Genomic DNA, 23,284 nt, shown 5'->3' with positions numbered 1-23,284 from the left:
AATTTCCTGTGCTTTTACTTAATAGCTAACTGTGTAATCCTTCATTTTACAGGTGAACTATGGGAAAGTCTGTAATGAAAGTTGGAAAGGACTCAAATTTACCATCTCTTGTGGCTGTAATCCAGAGTTTGCCTTTATACCATATGGAAGTACCATTGCTGTTTATACAATTTTCACAGGCGAATTGATAACTGTGCTTAGAGGGCATTATAGTACTGTCAACTGCTGTGTATTTCAACCTCATTTTCAGGTAAGTAAAATAAGACCAGTATTCCAGACAAACTGCAATATTTATATAGACTGCTGTACAATTTGCACCATAAAAGCATTAACTTTTCAGGGATGTGCTTTAATCAAAGATCATGACATAGGAGAGAGTTCTGTGGCTTGCATGTCATGCAAGAAAAGTTTGGTGAAATTCTTGGGATGGCCTTTTCTCGTTTAGCTTCCTTCCACTATTCAGTTTGTCTCACATATGTAACTTCTCAATATACTTCTAGTAATTTTTTGGCATACATACTCACTAATAAATATGCATAAAGGCTTTTGCCTGTTTTCTGTAAGACTGAAGAGGAGGTATTTGTCTTTCTCAGAGATACCTAAGACTAATCACAGTAAGAAAGAATGTGAAGTGCATTAGTATTGCTGTCAGTACTGAGAAGGCTCTAAAGTTCTTGCTCAAATGCCTGTAGTTATACTTTGGATAAAGTGTTGAGAACATGATAATATTCTTAAATTAATCTGAGAACATTTCACCTGAGAAATACCTTAGCATTACAGGAACTCATAGTGCTTGGCAGCCTTCATTCTTTTTCTTTTCTTCTCCACCTATGGTATATTTTTCTCTTGCAGCAAGAGACTTAAGGATAAAAAAGCTTAATTTGTTGTGACATACTTTAGAACAGATTGTTCATATGGTGTGTGTTGTGGCAAGAGCAGAGTGGATGTTAGTACGGATTTTCAGGCCATTACATAGTTGCCCTCACATGTTGAGGATTGTACTTCATGTTCTACTTCCTCCTTCCTTGCTTTTTGTTTCTGAATATCAGGCAGAAATATCTGAGGCAGAAAGGGCGTGCAGATACCTTTTTGTGACCTCTCATACAATGCACCATCAAAGTGAATCTGGTAGCTTCTGCTTTGAGTGAAATAACTTTGACTGAATGTTGCTGTATCACTGAGACAGACTTCACTGAAAGTTATGAATATGCAACAGATTGCAAGCTAATAAGCCTTATTAGGCCTGGAAGGCAGTTCTGGTATGAATAGGCAGTGAAATTCTACATCCACTGAAAGCTGGAATATTCACATTGTAGCTAAAGTAGATTTTTTCCAGACTGTTCTTGAAAAGCCCTTTGTGTTTCCAAGAATAGGTTCCCGACAGAAGTTCCAGTATGTTTATATAAAGTCATCTTTGGTATTCTTTTTGATAAACTGAAGAGCTAAGGCTAATTAAATCTCACTGTGAAACATTTTATACTTGTTTTACATCTGGTGTCTCTACCTTGGCTTCTAAGATCCATAGTAAAGGATCACTCCTGTGTGTGTGTGTATGCACACAAAAAATTCATCTGTCACTGTATCTGTAGGTTTATGGATGTCAGCAACTTCATTTATTTATCTGTTGTGATTCCTAATTTTCTTTCAGAATCACCCTTTTCCAGAATTCAGTTCTACATTCTAGAAGTGTGACTGGATTTTATTTTTCTGTAAATGCTCTGCTTTCAGTTGTATTAAATAGTTACTCTGATGGAGTAACGTTGGTATATGTCAGTGTATCAACACCAAAGGTAGTGGTACTGTTATTTTGACTGTGTTCACACATGTACTTCCAAATAGCTCATTCTGTCTTGAGACGATTAAGTACATTCATCTGTCTTCATATAATTCCAACAGAAATTATGATTTTGCAGGTTAAATTATTTTTCTGAGGTACCTATATTTTAGGCACTTTTTTTATTTTACTCTCTCAAGCAATATTAAATCAGCATGCTGCAAAGTTATTCACAGCTGTACATTTCTAGTTTGTAACTAGTTTTGCTTGACAAAACCTGCTTTGTTATAAACTGTATTGGCTGGTATTTATATTCCTGTATTTTAACTCTACAGTAACATCATTTAATCACCTTTTCCGTTGTCTTGTTTAGGACTAAAGAAATGTCAATTCATTTGTATCTGTATCATTCTGCTTTTTTTTTGTTTGTTTGTTTTGTTTTTTTCCTGACTGGCATATTAGGTCACTTTCACCTTTGTAATTTGTAAATACATGTCAAAACATAATTAAATTAAGCAAGCCATAAATTTTCATTGATGATTCTTCTAAGTCTCTGGTGTAAGATATGCATTTGCTGCTGAAAAGTGTAGCAGATGGTTTTCTAATGTTTTTGTTACTTATTAGCATGTTTGACATAAGTGCACTATCTTCATATGAAGGAAATTCTACATTTTTTTTTTAATAGTTTTGACCATTTCCATCTAGTATTGAGTCTCTGTCACTGTTAAGAGTGTTCTTCGTTTTGACAGTCTTCTAAACTTTTTCTACTGTCTGACTGATTTTTGTCCTACCCATCATCAAATCTGGTGCTTAGATTTTCCTTACCATTTTTTACTGTGTTGAAAATTTCTTACTGATGTTGGTTGCTGTCAGTCCCTCATGTTTTTTCTGTTCATTAACTGTATTTTAATTGCTATCTTTGTTTCACCTCATAACCAGAATAAGCTCTAAGAAGAACTTAAACTTTGCACCAATTATGTATTTGAGGTGAGAAGTGTCTTCTGTTTGTTCAGAACCATATAATCAAATATGATCACTGATAGCCAAGCAGCTAGCTATTTGCAGTCTAATGATACTAGTCTTTATCTGTTCTTATCCAAATTAATTAGCATGTTTGTGTAATACTTTTTAAGTTTGAGATACGGTATGGAGCTCTCTCCACAGAATGCTGTGAGTTTAACCTTTTCTGATCTTGGGAACAGAACCATAAAATCCACTATATTATTGTTTGCCTGAACTATTCTTACGTAAATATCTCTCTGAACTTAATAAGATGTTAGTCTGCTTGAGTAATAAGAACTGCAGAATTTGGCCCTCTAATAAGAGGCATTAATGTAATAGGAGGACAGTAATTTCAAGGGTGGTGTGAAAGAGAATCTTCATTGTGCAATGTCTTAGATGATGTTTGCTGTTGAATGTAATACGCTAGATACTATTGTGCCGTATTATGTGCTTAGAATAATTTAAGTAAACAAACAAGACCTACATTTCCCTTTCAGAAAAGGAAATCGAGTAAAGCATCATGCAGGAATAACATGTCGCAAAATATTAGGTATGCAACAGGAAGCAATTTTGCTTTAAATTATAGGTTCTCATATTGTTTAAGAAATGCTAGTGACATCTGCAAAGGTATTCGGTAAATCCAGTAGTAAGCTATTAAGTAAAGTTAGCTGAAAGTTAAATTAGGTTTTATTTACAGTCTTTCTATATAATATACTGTAAACATGCATGGAGCATGTTTGTAGTGCAATATATGTGACTCTCCCATATTGTACCATAATCCTACATGGAAGTGACTAGCTTTTCTTTTGACTGACTTGAGGTGTGAGTCACCATTTCAGGTTGTAATATTTAATTGTAAGTATTGCTCAATGCAGTGGATATTAACTGAATATCTTGCCATACCAGGATCAGAAAATGAGCCAAGGGGTAAAAAGGATTAAATAGAAGTATGCTGATATCTCTATGACATTGCTCACAAGGATATATTTTGACATGGAAAGATCTTTTAGAGTTCTAGTGATATTCTTTATTCTATCAAAGACAGAAGGCCCGACTAGTGTACTGCTGATAGAATTTTTGTCCTATAGTAGATTTTGACCTATACCTTGGTATAACATATTTTCTTTTAAGCAAGTTAAGCAGCATGGTTCTCTGTCTTAAAACTGTAAACTCTAATCTTGCATGTGTTTTATGATAAAGAACTTTATGCATAGGACCAGTTTTAGAAAAGAGGGTATGTCAGTTCTATTGAGTGAGATTACCCGCATAAATGAGTATTTATAGGAATTGAGCATTAAGTTTTTGCACCAAATGTCATCATAATTCATGCAGTTTTAGAATTAACTATACATAATATAGGAGACTTCTGCAAAGATAGACCTCTTATAATATTTTGAACTTATGTTGAGTCAATGTATTAATAATGAGCCCACATGCAGAGAGTTGCTAGTTTAAGTGTAAAAGCCAGCAACTTGAACCAAGAGTTTCATACTGTTAGCCTAAATACCAAAGAAAATACTTTATGTGCTTCACTCAGACAGTTTAGATGCACGGCAGTACTCAAATGTTTTCAGACATTGCCTATACTATGCAAGAGGATGATTCAAGATTGAAGGCATATGAAAATATCTTTATGTCTGTTCATTTAAGTAGCACTTTGGAAAATACAAGTGTTATTAGAGCAAAATTTATGGCAAAGATGGTGCAGTATCTCTTATTAGCAAAATTTCCTCAGGTTAAAGTGATAGTCTGTGTTTCCTTAATACAGAACTAAGAAAACTAAGATATATTTGACTTTCACCTGTTTGATGTAGGGACTGTTTGCTTCCATGTGTTTGTAGGGTGCCTTGTACAATGGAATCTCAGGCTTTAGTCATCACTATAATAAATAGAGTTATTTATATTAAAAATAATAAATTGGTCTTTCTTATCTGTGCCTTTCCAACAGGATACAGGCTTCAAATTTTACTTTGTTTTTTTCCTTTCCTAAGCATACTGAAACTACATTTATTTAATACTTCTTTGTTCTGTACATATGCACTTTTCTAACGTGTATTGCTAGATTCTTTTGAGTTTGTTCCTCTTTTTTAATTATAAAAAGATATTTTCCTTTTTTGCCTTTTTTTTTTTTTTTACTCCTCCATAAATAATCTTTTAAGTTTACTAACTGTTAAAATAGGTGTATTTTCAGGAGATGTGAGAGAAGGAAGGAGAAAAATGTATTTAAAAGCAATAAAGCTCATTTAAATGTGGATTGTGCTGCTTTGGTGAGCAGTCTGGGAAAGAAAAGAAAAATGTATTAATTTTGTTTTGGCATATTATTTAAAATACTGTTTATCAAAACTATAGTATAAATTAAAAATTGACTACTTGAATTTATTTTTATATAAAATTTCTATATCTTTTTTCTCCCCAGTGTTGTACTTATATCACTATTCTGTAAATTTGTATAAAAGTAATTTTTGCTTGTTTTTTTAAAGGAACTTTATAGTGGTAGCAAAGACTGCAATATCCTTGCATGGATACCAGCTCCACGAGAGCCAGTTCTTGATGATATTTCTGAAAAGGTAATGAATTTTGGAGTTTGAACTATAGTTTTTTATGACTTGTTGTGTGGAATTTAAATATGAGGTATGTGATTCACCATCAAAATTTGTAACAATTCCTAATTAAAAGCAGAATCACCTATTGTTTCTGTGCACTTTTTTAATTATTATACAGTTTTGAGAGAACATTTTCTTTCATAGTCTAGTACAGTCTTTTGCAGACTTCTAGCTTCCTAGAAGTAGTTAATTTGGCTATGGGTCTTTCAAATTCTGCTTTAGCTTCCTTTATTTCCAAACTATTTTCTGTAGTTTGTGCTATTTTGGAATTGTAAAGGTGCCAACAATTGTATTTTAAATTGTTTAAGAATATATTGTCCATTAAGCATATTGGGACGTCACACTTCATACCTAAATATTTTTGATGCAGAAATATAATAAAGTACATTCTAAGTGAGGTTATCTTCATGTCTGAGGCAAGATATCCAGGTCTGTTGCAGGAAGATCATGTATAACACTGTTTTCCAAGAGAGTACTTTCTCTCTCTCGGTATTAAGGCTGGGCAATAAAAATTTCAGTGAGCAGTCTGAGCAGAAAAAATTCTAGATTTTAAGGAACTGAAACCATTCACAGAATCAGAGTCTAGGAAACTCTACGAATGTTGAAAAATGAAGATATATTAACGTTTTGCCCCATACCATACAAAAATGTCACTTTTAAAATTTCTGCATTGTTCCATTTTGGATGGGGAAATTATAAGAAGCATAAATTTGTTGTAATATTTGCTTTGCTTTATAAGACAACTTATTTCAAAACTACCCTACACCTAAGCAAAGAAAAAAAAAGGTAGTTTCAAAAGTTAGGTGCCTGAACCCAAAATGTGTTCACTTGACCTGAAATTACCATTTTTGTTCTCAGTGAGAATTGATATGTGAGTAAACTGTATTTTTCTTAGTCTGAAAAATAAAAACAAACCCACAGCAACAAGATTATTTACCTAGCTCTGATTAGAACTGCTCATTTAAATTTGACATGGTGGCAGTGTGTAATATGTGCCATTGTTTTGAAATCTGTTAAGCTACAGCTGCTGTTTGCAAATGTTGTAGATGAGCACCGCCTCTGTAAGAAGTAGTTCTGCTGTCAACTGATCCTGCTTGCTCCCATGTGTTAAAACAGCCACTTGAGTGCTTGCATAACCAGAATCTGAACCCAGAATAGAAGTAAATAAAAAAAAATTACCCTAAGTCATTGTGATTCAGTGCACTGCATAGCTGCACGAACTGTTTATTTGGACCCTAGTGGGGCTGATGTGAGAAATAGATCTTGGATGTGGATAAAGGCCAGGACTGCTTCCTGAAACCATAACATTAGCTCAGTTATGCTGGGCCGAGGAAATGAAGACCTAAATTAAAACAATGGCACACAATAAACATAGTAATATCCATTTGTTTATGTTTTATACCAAACATTTGTAATACTTCCAGTCAGTCCTCCAGATATTTTTTGTCAAAATTGAAATTAAATAGAGGACTATTTCTTTTCATAATTTATCATGTCTCTAATCAGAATGGCCAAAAAGGTAGTTAAAAATAATCCAGTACTCATGAGAGACAGAATAGTTTGTCTATATAGAGTAATTTTAAAAAATGCCTTTAGCTTTGCGCTTTTAAGATTTTAGTATTTTTAGTTAAGAAAAACACTGATAATTTATATTTTCTTTAGTCTCTGCCTCAACAACATTTAAATCCAGCATATGAAGATGCATGGAGCAGCAGTGATGATGAAGGCTGAATTTAAATTATGTGCTGATACAAAATCGACTGCATTCACAGACTTTATCTACAGAATTGGATATTGTTGGATTTATCACGACTGGATTTTTGGTACAGTTCTGTTAGAGCAATGTCTTCCAGAAATAAGTTTCCACTGTTCTCTGTGGTTTTTTGTCACTGTTAGAGTTAAATCTAAAGGATTACTTTTTCATGCTGACTTTTGTACTTACCTTTACACATTGGTATACTTTATTCAGTGTTTAACAGCTGATAAAGAAAAAATAAAAGCCCTTCAGACCAGTCAATATTACATTTTTTCTATTATCACTAGTACATGAGGAGATAACCCCTTCATTTCCAAGATGCATGATAGAAATGATTTTGCCTGAAGGAGGACTAGCTCAGGAACCAGCTTATTTTTATCAGTGTCTAGGTGGAGCAGACTGAATGCATTTTCAAGTGCTTATGTGCTGTGAGAGTCAACAGATTTTTGTGCCTGTTCTCTAGTATTTTCAGTTTTGTATGTTTTTCCATAAAGGCAATATTCAGTTCAGAAAGAGATATGGGGATCCTCTATTCAAGTATTTATATGGTGACTCCATCAGGTAGTATCTGAATCTGCCCCAGCAAGTTAAGAATAGAAACTAGTTCAATTAGAGGTTTTGTTGCTCCTGTAGCAGGTTTTTAAGATCAGTCTTTTATGTATGAATTTTTCACACATCCCTAGCCAACTTGAAGATTTCCTGGAAAAGCAGGCTTGAGGTACAGTACAAGGCAGAGAGTGGATCACATTTCAAGGATGTCGAATGTAATCCTTCAAAACTGTTTCAAAACATTTTGTGGTCCTAATGCCTGCTCTTTTTTCAAAGGGAGGGATTTTATGGGGTTATTCTCATCTCAGTCACTAGTTTGTGCTTCAGGCATAATGTAGTCACCAAGCTGAGAGCTGAGTTAAAGGTTAGTGTCAGATATAGATGCAGCTCTACAGAGGAAAAATTCCTTCCAAAGGAGAGCGGAAGTTTAGACCACAAATTCAGACAAAGGGGAAAAATATTGTACAAACAAGTGAAAGGTAATAATTTAATCTTTGTATAGTGTGGAGATATTTCTGTCATTAGTATGCATGATAGAATAATTCACTGTGCTTCTTTATTTTGAAATCTGTACAAGATACAGGCTGTCAGATTCTATATGCCTAGCATTGTAAAATGATAACAGCTGAGGAGTGGGCATATTAAAGGAATGTTGTAGTTAAACAGCCTTCATATTTAGTGCATGTTTGCTGAGACAGATCCACTATTGACTGTATAGCTGTAGCGTCAAGAATTCCAGAAGTTTAGGCTGAAGTTAAGGATCCACCTGACACTCACTTTACAGGAATAGAGAAGAGCATTTTCTATTTTTTTTCCCCCATATTAGTTTTTATTACCAAGAGTGGCTGCTCCCCTCTAAAATCAGAAAAACGAGGGAACAAATTTGTCCCCATCTTCCTTAATGAAAGATGCTATAAGGTCTCCCTGGAACCTTCTCTTCTCCAGACTGAATAGCCCCAACTCACTCAGTCTTTCCTCATAAAAGAGCTGTTCTATCCCTCTGATCATTTTTATGTCCCTCCTCTAGACCCATTCCAACAGGTCCACCTCTTTCCTGTGCTGAGGACCACAGGATTCAGTTCTCCAGGTGGGTTCCTTTTTGCATGCTGATTTTTGTCAGAAGTTCCTTTTTCATGCATGCAGACATCCTTCCACCTTTGCTTAATTTCCTCACCCATGTGAGCTTGGACTATCCTTGAAAATCAACCAGCTCTCCTGGACACTCCTTCTCATCAGGGCCATGTCCCATGGGACCTTTCCAGACAGAACCCTGAGTAGGGATCTAGCTGGAAATGTGGAAGTTTTCCTCTAAACTTTTATGGGGCTCATTTTCATACTGTTGCTGAATAACTTTTTACACATCAGGTTTGCCTAAGTAGCACCACAAATGCAATGTGGAATTCAGCTCAAGAAGAGGTGGGCTGAGAATTATTTGCCCAGGTATCTGCCCACCCAGACACCTTTGGGTTTAGTGTCCCAAACAGTTGAGAATAGAAATGTTTGCCTTACGGGCTTATTGCTCCTACTGTAGCTAGTATCTTGTACGTAGGAGTCCTTTCAAATCTTCTTCTGGTATCAGTTGTTGATGGCATTATTCTCCCTCTTGGCTGTTTTCCTCTGCTGGAAGGGGAAGCATTTCTGGAGAACGAAATGAGAAATACGAGCAATAATTCAGGCATATTCTACAACCTAGCACCTGCAAACCTTCCATATAATGGCAGTAGCTGATAGGTGGTGTTTAGTTGGCAAGACTTGAAACCTCTTGGTACTAGTCAGCATACCAAACACCAGTTTCCGGGAAAACTATTCTTTGAAGAATGGCATTTTTATTATGATTTCCTTCAGTACTTCTAGTTTTCTGTAGATGTGATAAGTTTATTATTCAAGCTTTTTCTCGGAAAAAAGGAGTATTTTATGTCTGCTGCAATCTTATGGTGTCTGTACTTAATTTCTAATTAAAGTGTTAGTATCTTCAAAATGAAAATTTTTAAAGGACAGTGAAGGTATCCTGTATATTGTTTTTCACTGCCAAGAATTAAGTACTAAACCAACAGTATCAGTTGCAACTGTGCAATTTCTTGTTTATGTGTTAGATGTGATAATTAAATCTGAATCTTCTCCTTTGTTTATTCTGCTTCAATGCTTATAACATGTGTTTTTATAGTATCAGAGCTCTTGCAGAACCAGAGAGGGATCAAGTAGAATAGTATAGACTTAATTGCACTTCCCATCCTTATATCAGTCAGAAAAAAAACACATCTGAAAATCCAGTCAGATGTTGAAATGGGTGCTGTGTTCATATTGAAATAGTTATTCACTTGAGAGCCAACTATAGCTGATAGGTGGATTCTTACTGTTAAAAACAGTAAGAAAGTTAAGAATTTAAGGAGAGAGCTTAGGCTGTAATGAACTTCATTCTTATTGCAGTAGTGGTACTGGGATTTAGTAGTCATATTCTGTCAGAGAGCACAGAGAATCTAATCTTTTAGATTCTAGAGAATTTAATCTTTTCAGGCTGTTCCAGAAACTGAATATTGCTTAGAAGACTTTCTTTGAGCTTGATACAGCCAGTAGCAAAAGATGGAAAAGCATTTATTCTTACAAGAGATCAAAGAGTTTCCTTTCCCTTCTAGCCTAAGGAAACAATAAAGGTGGAGTCAGACTGAGCTAGTCCAACTGAAGAAATACAAAGAGCCTAAGACAAGCCTCCTTCAGCTTAAGTGGAAGTTGAGTTCTGTGGAGACAGTAAGATACAACTCTGATTATTTATGTCTAGGTTATGATGCTCAGAAAGAATCTGATATTGAGACAGCCAAGAAAAGCCTTGTTCTTTTTTTCCTTCTGTACACAGATCTGGAAGAAAGCATTAGCAATTGTGAATTTAAATATAGCTAACTCTCAAGTACTGGGAAGAACAAGTTAACACCATGTGCTTACCTCCCTTTGCCCTTTTTTCTGTCCCTGGTATACTAGCTCTTACATACAGACTGACAAGTTTAAAAATGTATGGATTTGTTTGCCACCTTTTTTTGCATTGTTTGGGTTTGTAGTCAGTCCAGGCTTCTCGCTGCACAAAACATCTGTTTTTTTAAATCAAGAATGATTTCCTCAGTTAGGTTAGGGCCCAGAATTTAAGACCTTTATCATTGAAAACCTTAAAATATCTTAGATTTGAGAACATCAATAAAATTAGTTATGGGGGTTTTCACCTTTTATTTATCCTTGTATTACAGTCCTTATCCTGCCTTGAATGTACACACACATATGTCTATGCACACAAGATATAAAAATATTTAAAGTACCACTGCTTTGGCACCATTGGAGGATAGTTCTTGGTTTTCTTCCTACCTAATTTTTACATGCAGGTAATGGTCTGGTGCATGTAGGTGAGAATTGCATGCTCTTTAGTGCTCACTGACCTGGGATCTGCCACTGAGAATGGGTAAGCCTAGTACTAGCTTAGTACACATATACTGATGGTTTTGACACCTGAGAGACTTCTTGAAGGCAGTATATTTGTTTCAGTGGTCAGGAGTTAGTGCTTGTAATACCCAAAGAAGCAAAAGTATGTAAAACATATCAATAAAGTACTTTTGTGTGGGTAAGGCTGAGTTATGAAATGGACATGCCTTCTTCCATCCTCCCCCGTCTTTTGTTTTCTTCTAGTCTATTTTATAAAAACAGTGGGAATGGAAGATAAAAACGGATGACTGAGGAGCCAGGAATTCAAGCAGGTGCATAACTACTCCCCACAGCTTCATCCCTTCTAATCATATCTCTGTGTGTATAGTCAGCCTTACCCACCAGCTCATGGGCTCTGCCCAGATGACAACTAACCAGTGTCATCCAACACACTGGGAACCCTTAACCACACCCAGTCCTGCAAAATTCCACCAAGCCCAAGAGACTGGAAAAAAATATTTGGGACTATGAAGGCAGGTTTCTATGTACATATGAAAGAATGTTTTAATTGCATAGGCACACAGCTTTGTTCTTACTTTTAATTTTATCACCATTTGCCTTCAAATTAAGGCAGAAAGAAATGAAGATATTTTTAGTTACATATTTTAGCTTTGTGCTAAGAATGAGTCTTTCCGTCAGTCACTGAGGTCTGTACACTTAGAAGACTGGAAATCCAGCCTTTTCTTACGGTTGTGGGACAGAGATACATCTGCAGTCCTAAACAGGTTTTGTAGTAAATTTCCTCATGCCAAATTGGAGATTATAATCAGCAGTTTTAATCAGTCCAACCAGTTATTTTTACAACCATGTGTTTGTAATCTAGAGTAGCATGCTTAAGCAAGAACAGGGTAATGTATTCAGCAACAAAAATGATAGGTATATGCCTTTGTTTAATTCAAAATAGATTAACATAGGGGGCAGAGAAAAGGGGTTTATTAAAACATTTTTTTACTGTTCTCAGCAGCTACATTTGGAAGATACTGGGCATTGTCCTTTTCTATTGACTGCAAAGCATTTATTTAACAAGATACTTTATGTTAGTAAAATGTCTTAGCCTCCAAAATAATTATTAAAATATTCTAATAAAACTTGGAATCATATTTTTAGAAAAGTTAGCTCAAAAATATTCATAACAGAAGAAGAAATATATTTTTACTGGAGATCATTGGCAAGAATAAACTTAAATTTGGCAGCCAGCCAGTTCCAAAATTTAAAGCTGATTCTTAATCCTCTCTGTTAGTAGTTCAGAATGGCCTCTGAAGGAACTGTAGCTATTAATGCCTGCGTGCAGTGTTTTACTTTCATCCACACAAATAGATCTTGGTCTGTATGGCAGATCTTGAACATATCATTGCCATTTTAAGGAAGGGAGGGAGCCTGTGAAGAAGAGAAAAGAGAGAACGAGAAGAGAGAAAAAAAGTTAATCCTTTTGTTGAACTTAGGGTGCATCTATTCTGCAGGCAGCAGTGTGGTACAGAGCTGTTAACTTCAGCTTCTGTGAGCAGCCCCATCACACACCGATGTACCTGGCTGGGGATGCTGTATTGATTCATCTTGATGGAGCTTTACTGATGTGCTTCTTTCCTACTTTCTGTAGGTACACTGTGTCAAAGGACACAATGAACACTGCCATTGGGGGAGCCCATGTCTGCTGTGATAAAAGATACACCAGAGAGTAGGTGTATGTTAAGAATATCAGGTTCTCATGTTTTGTGGCAGTTAGTAGGGAGTGTCTTGTGTTGCTCAACAGTTAATTACGGTTGCTATCACCTCCTACACTGTTCTGTAACACCACAGGAAATCAACTGATGATGATTCTCATGCTAGCAAAGATGAGAAAAAAAGTTTTGAGACTTTATAAAATAATAGATTTTGCCCATCTCTAGTTCTTCCAGGTGAAGTATATGGCCCCAGAGAATATATTTTTGTACCTGAACCGTGCACTATGGCCTATCAGAGTTGAAGCTAAGTTAAGTATCCTAATGGTGTGATGCTGTTCTGTAGTTTTTACAACAGGAGCCTTGGACTGAGCAGTTCTACACACCTCCTGTGGAAAATGGTCACATTTGGCATGTGCTTGGAATGTATTGCACTTCTCAGGCTAGTGCATAAACGGTTTCCCAAGGAAAAAAAATCTCTAGAGTTGCATGGAACTTTGCCATCTGAACACTATTCATCATTGTTTATAAAAAAAGTTTCTAGAACACTTAATTGTTTTGCAGACAGCTAATTTACCTGAGGGCCTAAATGAATGTTTGAAACAACTGCTTCATCCTGTTCTGCCACTCTGGATAACTATTGAAGTTTAGGTTGACTAATGAAGTATATCAAAGTAATTTAAATAACACTCAGCAATGGACTACTATATTAGATGTGGATACCTGTGAGAAATGCAGAACTCTCTGGTATAAGAATTATATTTGTGCTTAGCAGAATTCCTGTTTTGGACTACAGGTTTCAGTACCTTAGGAGGCTTGCTTTGTGTGCTCTAGGTAGGTATAAGGTCATACTGGTACATCTCATATCAGTAAGGAAGTTTATTATATATTCTAGTGGCCTTGAAAACTGTGCTGGCAAAGCTTTTTCCCTGCCAGAAAGAGGAAAAATGATGCAAGTCAAAGGGTAGTAATTCACAAGACTGCTCAAGCACTAAGCTTGACCGGAATAGGAAAAATAAGAGTGTTGTGACTTAATCCCAGCCAGCAAGTAAGCACCACACCACTGCTTGCTTAGTCCCTCCCCCCCTGGCAGGATGAAGGGGAGAAGACAATAGAAGGGTAAAAGTGAGAAAACTCATGGGTTGAGGTAAGAATGGTTTAATAATTTAAATAAAATATAATTATAAGTTATAATGAAAAGGAAAAAGAAAAAACAACACACACCAAAAACCCCTAAACCAACACCAACTAAAAACCACAAAGAGGTAGAAATAAAACCCAAGAAAAATAATTGCTGCAAATAAAAACAATTGCTTACCTCCACCTGACCAATGTTCCCCCTTCCTCCCCCTCACTTTCCCTCTACTTTTATTGTTGAGCGCAGTGATTATGAAAGGGAATTATCCCTGTGGTCACTTGGCGTCAGCTGTCCCCACTGTGTCCCTTCCCAACTCCTTGTGCCCCCCAGACTCCTCACTGGTGGGATGGGGTGAGAAGCAGAAAAGGCCCTGACCCCGTGTAAGCACTGCTCAGCAACAGCTAAAACATCCCTGTATTATCAACCCTGTTTCCAGTGCAAATCCAAAACATAGCTCCATGCAAGCTGCTATGGAGAAAACAAGCTCTACTCCAGGCAGAACCAGCACACAGAGGAAGGAAACAAAGGTGCCATTCCAGTTTACAGGTGGAAAAGTAGACCCCTGCTTCTGCCACAGGACACACAGGTGCAAATTCAGCAATCCTCCATGCTACACTGCTGTGTCACCAAGGACAGTGCTCACCTTTTTGCTGAAGGTCTCAGGTGAGGCCAATCAGCTGATAAGGGGATGGCACCCAGCACTGCCAAGAGGGATTTAAACTGCTGCCGGAAGCGCCAGTGACCCGGAGCACGGCGAACAGGAGCAGGCAAACAGGAACGTGGCACGGCAGTTAGCAAGGCAGTTCAAGCAGGCAGGGCAAGCAGGAGGGGCACAGCCACCTCCCAGCTCTCTAGAAGGAGTTTTTGTTTTTTCTTTTTTGTCAGCTTAAGCCAGCAATGGTTTCCAAAAAACCATAAGCTGTTGCTGTTAAGATGAAGGTTGTGTCCACACAGATGGAATCCCTTAAGAGGGACGCCAGGATGGACACAGCTGTTCAGGCCTCTGACTGCCCAGAGTGTCTGAGCCTGGGGTTGGCACCACCAGAGGACAGTGTGAGTGGGGTCTGTGTGCAATGCGAGCAGGTGAATGACTTGCTATGCCTGGTGGCAGAGCTCAAGGAAGAGGTAGAGAGACTAGGAAGTATTAGGGACAGTGAAAGGGAAATTGACTGGTGGAGTCGCACCCTTTTGCCCCCAAAAGAAGTCCAGAAGGAGATGGTGAAGCCCTGCCCCTCCTGCCATCAGGCAGATGGAGCAAACCTGGTGGAAGGGGGGGGAATGGAAACAGGTCCCTGAGCGGAGAGGTAAAAGAATCCACTCCCAACCCCCACCATCCCCCCAGGTGCCCTTAGAGAACAGATATGAGGCCCTGGACTCAGAGAACCAGGCAGAGGACAGACAAGAGGAAGATCTGTCTGGAAGGTCTCCTGTTCATCCCTCGTCTACCACACGGGTTACAACTACAGCTACAAAGAAAAAAAGAAGGGTAGTTGTAGTTGGTCACCCAATGTTATTCTTAAAATTGGTAGTTCTGTTTGCTTTTGAAATATCACCCAACCTCTCTGGGCAGTCCTTGGGCCTGACCTCTCCTTTCTTCTCCATTTCCATTTGGCTACGTGCTTGCGTGCATATAGTGGTTTGCTAGTTCAAATAGTCTTTGAGCACAAGAATATGAGAGCTTTGATCTGAAAGTCATTTGACTGTGTTTGAGCAGAAAGGTACCCACAGAGTAAGGAAAATGGGAGGAAGGTTTCATTAGCTTTTTCATAACCCTATGTCAACCAATACATGCAGTTTCTGGGATAACACTGGGTGCTTGTTAACTTGCTTGGACCTAGTGCAGTATTTTTCTATGGAGTAACAGCTCATTAGTTCCCATACTTGGATCATTTATTCATTAAAGTCAGTAAAAAAGTGTTATCTGGAAAACCTGGCATTTAAATATTATTTTCATTTTATAATTGATCTATGTTCATTATTTTCCCCAGTCAGTTGCAGCTTCTTTAAATCTTACAGTCATTAACAAAACTGATTACATAAATGTTCAAGGTCTGGTTTGTCTAAAGAGACTTAGTTAAATAAAAGTATAACTTTAATATTACAGAAATCTTTGAAAATCATCTGCACTGCTACTAATTGCTTTATTAAAGTATTTCTCAGTTTTATAATTTTTTGCAATATAAACCAGTTGCCGGCTTTGTTGTTTATCCTCATTGGTAGATGCTACTTCTCCATGATCTTTCTTTACCCAAATTAACATTTCTACCTTTCACCCCATCACTTCTTAAGTGCCATTTCGTTAGTCCAAACTGAATTAATTTCTCTTAAAATATTCTCACTGCCTTGTCTCCTGTCACCATGTCTAAGGCAGAAGTTTCCATGATTCAGAGCTGCAAGCTTTGCTTCTTGCAGAGTTGAGATTTTACCACTTTATGTTTCCACATTGTGCTTTTAGCCGCAGGCCATTGTCAACCAGGAAAATGGACAACTAACCTTAGCTGACAAACATTAGACCTTGCTTCTTTTGCATGATCACATCATCCACTCCCCTTTCTTTCTGCTGTCTTAAAGCTTTAACCCCTTCATTGTATCATGTCTCATACCACTCAATACTATTAACAGGTATATTAAACATATGAGTGATTTAATATCATCTGACATTAGCAGAAACACAAAACAGCATTTTGTTGCATCCATAGATGTACTATAAATTATTACAAGATAATTAGCCAAGAAACACAGGAAATGTGTAAGTAACATGGCATTACAGTGCCTTGACAGAGATGTTTGACTTTGTTAAAAGCTATTGGCAAAAATGCTTTGAGGAAAATAACAGTTCTCTCAAACCTTATAAAATCTGAGCTCATGCTGCACAAAGCAGAGAAGAGTTCTTTGATTAGATTCTGCAGAAATCTACAGATGTTCTGTATTATTCCAAATCCACCAAATGTTATCACATTCAGAGCTGTCACCTATTCAAGAAGACAAAGGTGTTACCAGAAATGACAAAATCAGGGACAGTCAGCCCTGTTTATGTCTACACCATCTCTGCCTGCCTAGGCTACCCCACAGCAGCCACCAGTGTCTGCAGTTTTTGAACCCCTCACTTTTAAGACAGGCCACTCAGGCACAGGGATGTCCTTGGCAATTGGGTGGGAGAGTTCAAAATTACTAAAATTTACTTTGCCTCACCTTGCCTCAGGTGGCAAGAAAGGGAGCTCTGGTGCAGTACTGGGTTGCTTCTTTGCTCTCCATGCATGAAAATCCTCCTCTGTCTTGGTAAAGTCTAAAACTAATCCAGTGTAATGGAAGGAGTTTATAGGGAAACTCTCCCACTTTGCTCTGGTTATTTCATTCCTTTTCCTCTGCTTCATCTATCTCCCTTTTTTGTACTACTTAAATATTCTCCTCCTCCCCACCTTTCTTTGCAGCCTGTTTGGAAAAATAAGGGTTATTTTCCACAGAAACTCTAATCTAAAAGCCTTTTAACTATTAAAGATTAACCATCTGCAAAAAAGCACACACTTCCCTGACACTTGACTCTAGCCTGGCAAATTGAGAAACTCAGCTATTGTAATGATTCAATAGCATGTTCACATTTACTGGGTTGATATGAAGGCACAAAAGCAGGCTAATGTCATGCCACATAATGTGGGGAGCCTCTAACTGCCAGTGTAAGAACCTGTCTTTCAGTGGCACAATTTGTTGGACATTTCGATTTTGATGAAGCTTTCTAGTGAGTTTTCTGAGAGTGGCTTGTGCACTTTAAGAGTGGAAGAGAGGAGCTTGCATGCATGCCTGAGGAAAAGGGATGAATGCAGGAAATCAGGCTCAGGTGAGGGACATAAAAGAAAAAGGGGTTTTTAGAAAGGGTGATTGCAGTTGGTTAACCCTGGCTGGATGCCAGTTGCCCACCAAAGCTGCTGGACAGAGGAGAGAAAATAAAAGGCTCGTGGATTGAAATAAGGACCAGAAGAGATTACATTGATTACAAAACAGATTGGACTTGGGGATATTAATTGAATTTATTACCAATAAAATCAGAGCAGGATAATGAGAAGACAAATCTTAAAAACACCTTCCCTACATCGCTCCCTTCTTCCCAGGCTCTACCTCCTCCCCCCAGGCAGTGCAGGGAGATGGGGAATGGGGGTTACAGTCAGTTCCTCACAGGTTGTTTCTATTGCAGCTCAGAGAAAGGAGTCCTTTCCTTGCTCCAGTGCAGGGTTTCTCCTGTGGGTGACAGTTCTCCACAAACTTCTCCAGCATGAGTCCTTTCCACAGCCTGCAGTTCTTCACAAACTGCTCCAACAGTGTCCCTTTCCACTGGGTGCAGTCCTTCAAGAACAGACGGCTCCAGTGCGGGCTTCCCACAGGTTCACAGCCCTCTTTCAGGCACCCACCTGCTCTGGTGTCAGTCTCCTTCCCGAGCTGCAGGTGGATCTCTGCATACCTGTGGACCTCCATAGGCTGTAGGGGCACAGCTGCCTCACCATGGTCTGCACCACAGGCTACAGGGGAACCTCAGCTCCAGCTCCTTGGAACACGTCCTTCATCTCTTCTTTACTGACCTTGATGTCTGCAGAGCTGTTCCTCTCACATATTCTCACTCCTCTCTTCTCTGAGTGCAATTACATCTGCACAAAATCTTTTTTTTACCCTCTTCAATGTATTGTCACAGAGGTGCTACTGCCATCACTGATGGGCTTGGCCTTAGCCAGCAGCAGGTCCATCCTGGAGTCGGCTGTCATTGGCTCTGTCAGATATCAGGGGAGCTTCCAGCAGCTTCTAACAGAAGCCACGCCTGTAGTCCCTCACTCCTGCTACCAAAACTCGGCCATTCAAAACCAATACAATGACATACTTGTGCAGCTGAAAAAGCAAAGCTCTGAAATTAATATTTTAGATCACACAATATTGCTTCAGATAAGAAAACTCAATGCCCTGGCACTGATAGGGGTTTTCCAAAAAGTATCTACACATGTTGAATTTGGACCAAACATGGTCCAAATGTTCAGATCTTTACGATGTTACTGGATTTACCGGGATTAATAGGTATTTTGACATTTCCTGTATACAAGGTTATGAAATACAGTTTCCAATGTCAGTGAGAAGTTTCCTACATAGCACTTTGCTTAGTCCCTTTTTAGTGATATTGAAATATTTAGTTATATCTCGTCATAAAATTATGGTAGAAACTATTTAACCATTTCAATAGAATTAAACTGGACTGAAATTTCTCGTGTTTTTAGGCATTTCAGTGAAATTTCAAGTGCCTATTCAATTTCTGACATAAAAGGAAGTAATTAGTTTTATTGTATATTAATTTGTGATCTGGAAGCGTGTGGATCTTCTAGTAGGAGCAAAGACCAAACATTCTAGGACAATAACTAACCCAACTGACAAAAAGAGAGTGGGAAAAAGGGAATTATGTTGATATTTCTAATTTATTTATTTTTAATTTATGTTATGGTTGTTGTTACATTAATTCATAGTAGGTAGGATGATTTCTTTCAGTATTCTCTGTGATTTGCAGAATCTTGTACCAGAGGATTAGGGGGCATGTCCTGACAAAGAGCACTAATTCCTGTATGGCTGCACATATGAAAGTATTGCCACCAGAAAAAACAAAGGTGCTTGGAGGTAATTTTTTTTCCTCATCTTCAGTACATGACAAAGAGACAAGCTGCCTTAAAAATGGGAAGAGAGAATAGTAAGCAAGAGTAAGTAATGTAGCCTTTTTTTTTTGTTACAATTACATTATATCTACTGAGAGACATTTCAGCTGCATTCAAGAATGTCTCTGAAAACCTTGACCTATGTTTAAAATTTCCATTTTGATCTCTTACTACATCTCTCAATAGAAAAGTAAGCATGATAAATATAATAATGGTTTACCTCAGCCATGATAAGTCTCTTATAAAACAATATTTGTCAGGAAAGGAAAAGAGTAGGGAGAAAGCTGCAGAGTATTCTTTAGAAATACTTGAGAAGCCATGTCAGAATCACCATAAGAGACCAGTAGCATCACTTTTCAGATTTCTCCTATTCAGTGGTTAAGATTTTAAGAGAAATTTTTGACTTGTAGAAATACGAAATTTTTCCTATACTCTTTCTAGACATCATAGTTTTATGTGTTTGCGGGTGTCACATACTCCGAGAAAACAGTACCTCAGGTGCAGAACTGGTCTACAAATGTAGGTCTTGCAAACTTCCCTGAAGATTTAGCCCTCAAAATTTGTCTATATGAACATAATATACATCAGACTATGTGTTATGTATTATTCCATAATAACAGGCCGTAGACTGATGCAGAGGTAACAACTAATTCAATGGCAATAATCAAGCAAGTGCAGCTTTTTTTTTTTGAAATGCTGAGATTTTAAAATAAGATTCAACGTGCTGCATTAATCTTAGCCAATCTCTGTTTGAACTGTTCTTGCCGCTTATTGCTTTGCCTGTGGCTACTCTACAGTGAGTGTAAAGGCATGTCAAAATGGGTGGAGATATGAAAACAAGCACCCTTAAGAGGACTTTTACAGAAGAAACTTGTTACTGTGAAGGGGCTGAGGAACTGGAACAGGTTACCCAGAGAAATTGTGGAAGCCACCTCCCTGGAAGTGTTCAAGGCCAGGTTGGACGGAGCTTTAATCAACCTGGTCTAGTGGAAGGGGCCCCAAGGCAGCGGGTTAGAACTAGATGATCTTTAAGGTCCCTTCCAATCCAAACCAATCTATGATTTTTTTCTGAGCTCCCACCTACACCTCAGAGTGAAAGAATGCTCTTCCATCTGATATGAAGCAACATTTCCACTTCCACATTTTACTCTACATTTACTTAAATTCTCAGCCTGAACACTAAACAAGGAGTTGGAGGAGAGGCAGAAATACAGCACTACTCTGAAGAGCACTGTAAGACATAAGGTTGCCCCATGCAGTTGCCCAGTTGCAGCTGTGGAAGATGACAGAAGTCCACCTGGGAAAAGGTCCTCAGCATGAGTATAGACCTGGGATATACCCTGTAGCAAAGACATGCCCTGTTGCATTTTAAGTCTCTTACTGACAAGTCTAATTTTTCAGCTAGAATAGACAGACAGTAATTTTTTATTGGAAGAAACCATTTGGTTCACTGAGTTCAGACTACGTGTTTCACTAGTTTGTTTGGTGAGTTTTTCCCCATCTTCCTTCGGTACAGGCCTTAGACTCCTTCAGAGAACACATCAGGTTTCCCAACAGATTCTCCAAGATAGAATGATTTTTTCCAGGCATGTTACTATTCATATATTTAAGCCTGGCCTTGAGCCCCACTGAGATAACTCTGCTGCCCTCCTTTAGAAAGTTGAAAAGACATCTTTATGTGCAAAACTCATTGTTCTGAACTGTTGCAAGTGCTGTTTATGGTGAGTGGAATGGAATAAAGGATTTTGAAGCACTTTGTTAAAAAATCAGATGACTTAATACATCTCTGTAAGCATTTCACATCTATATCAGCAGTAGTACTGCTTGCTAGTACTGTCTGCTTAAAAGATATTTTGATGGCTGCCTGAAAGATCAAGGATAATGTGGCAATGCAAATGAGTCTGTGTTGGCTTGCAAAGGGGTGTGCAGGGTTTTTTTCTGTGAGGCACTAACAAAGCCAGGCCAGTAAAATCCCCAAAGGGAGGTGATGCCCAGACAAATAACAGCCCAAGCAACTGTTCGATAGCCTCATGGGGTTGACTCCTCTCCTGTCACCTCTCCTCCTGCCATGGTGCTAATTAAGTACAGCTCAGCTCTGTCAGGCTAGGCAGACTGAAGAATGTTTACTCAGCCCTCGAGGAAGGCTTTAGTTCCTTGCTCTGAGTTTGCTGTTGCTGTGGTTACAGACACTCGAACTGGTAAGAATAAAAGGAGTTCAGGTATGTTTTTGTGAATTCCTGTGATAGTAAAATGTAAATGTGTATCCTCTAGAAGGAGAACTTTAATCACAATAGGAAGGCTTGTGTTGGTTTGCTGGGGCATTGTGGTGGCTTAGTTTTTTCCTGTGAAAATGTCAGATTTGATTGTAAAGGCTAAAGAAAAGAGGGATACAACAAGAAATGCTTTGAATAAAAGTTTGTGTTATGAACACTGTCTGTCTTCTTCCTCATGGAGGCAAAGCTAGTGAGGTGTGTGCATGTCTGTGCTGGTTGGTCAGGATTGTGTAGGCAGGATCAGAAATTTTTGTTTGGAGAGAACTAGAAATAGTTTCATGTAAGTCAATGTTGAGCACATCTGAGGTATTTGAGCATGTGATTTTATTTTTACTTTGTTTTGTTGAAGTCTTAAAGCTCTGTGCTACCCTTGGAGAGTGTATAAAACGTACCAAAGAGAGAAAGAAGATGCAAGAAAGGAGTATATTCTTGATGCCTATTTCCATGGCATGAACTTATTGCCCAAAAGGAAGGGGAAGACCATGGGCAGAACTGAACTTGAAAGTGTTTCAGGGTAGTTGTTTCGGTAACAACACTGTGAGGTGAAATCTTTGTCATTCTCTCCATCCAGAGTGCTGAAAGAACCAGCTTTAGGCAGCAAAGCTGTGATCTTCACAAGCTTTTGCACTGGGCAGATGAGTAACTGAATGGAGATGCTCATCAACTGCTGCTTTTTGGACTGGGAAAGTGTGATTTGCTACAGCTTCAGGGTTAGGTGATTAGATTAAGAAATACCAGAATGAGTTATTCATTTAACTCTTACTGCTCGTTCTCACACATATGCAAGATGCAGGTGTATCAATATTATTTTCATTGTCCTTCTGGATCAAAATATACAATAATTCCAACTCTTGGAAATTTTCGCTGACTATTATTACATAATTTATGAAAATTGTCTGAACCAATGAAACTTGCTCCATATTCTCAGTGACATAACTAAGATGTGGATCCACCATACTGTCAATAAGCAGAAACTAGAGCTTTTTTAGCTGCTTTCCTCCCTTCTTTTTCATGGTGCAGCATATAGCTGGCACTTAGGGTCTTGAACATTTTGGGTTCCTTTAGACAGAAACTTTTAAGATGATTGGTATATTATCTGGTGGAATCCTATTTCCTCAAAAATGATGTTTTCCCAAAAGAATAGGGGAAATAGATCAAGCTGGCAGCCTACTTCTTCAGAAATTCAAGTCTGGTTTCTGCAAGGATAGTATTTCTATGAGAAATTGTTTCTTACCTTATTGCAAAAGTTTTTTTGTACACATTTGCCCTATTTGCTGTTTTTCCTGCCAGTTTTAGCTTGTTTTTTGTAGGGAATGAAAGACTGCAACTTGTACTAGGCAAAATATCTTTAAGATGCTGTAGGTTCATCCTTGTAAGATCTTACCATGCAT

At 38.0% G+C, this 23,284-nt stretch overlaps 1 protein-coding gene across 3 annotated transcripts in view; it reads left to right on the top strand.

Annotated features, from left to right (window-relative positions):
• Nucleotides 1-7,401, top strand: part of ERCC8 (ERCC excision repair 8, CSA ubiquitin ligase complex subunit) — a 28,128-nt gene extending 20,727 nt beyond the window's left edge. For all 3 annotated transcript variants that reach the window (XM_032674892.1, XM_032674891.1, XM_032674890.1), the window contains exons 10-12: nt 53-250; nt 5,257-5,343; nt 7,042-7,401. In XM_032674892.1, the coding sequence (XP_032530783.1) occupies nt 53-250; nt 5,257-5,343; nt 7,042-7,110 (354 nt within the window). In that variant the 3' untranslated portion in view covers nt 7,111-7,401. The remainder of the gene's footprint in view (nt 1-52; nt 251-5,256; nt 5,344-7,041) is intronic.
• Nucleotides 7,402-23,284: the final 15,883 nt, after the last annotated feature.

This window comes from Chiroxiphia lanceolata, chromosome Z, assembly GCF_009829145.1.
Source record: "Chiroxiphia lanceolata isolate bChiLan1 chromosome Z, bChiLan1.pri, whole genome shotgun sequence".
NCBI classification, from domain to species: Eukaryota; Metazoa; Chordata; class Aves; order Passeriformes; family Pipridae; genus Chiroxiphia; species Chiroxiphia lanceolata.
This window is presented reverse-complemented; position numbering and strand designations above follow the sequence as displayed.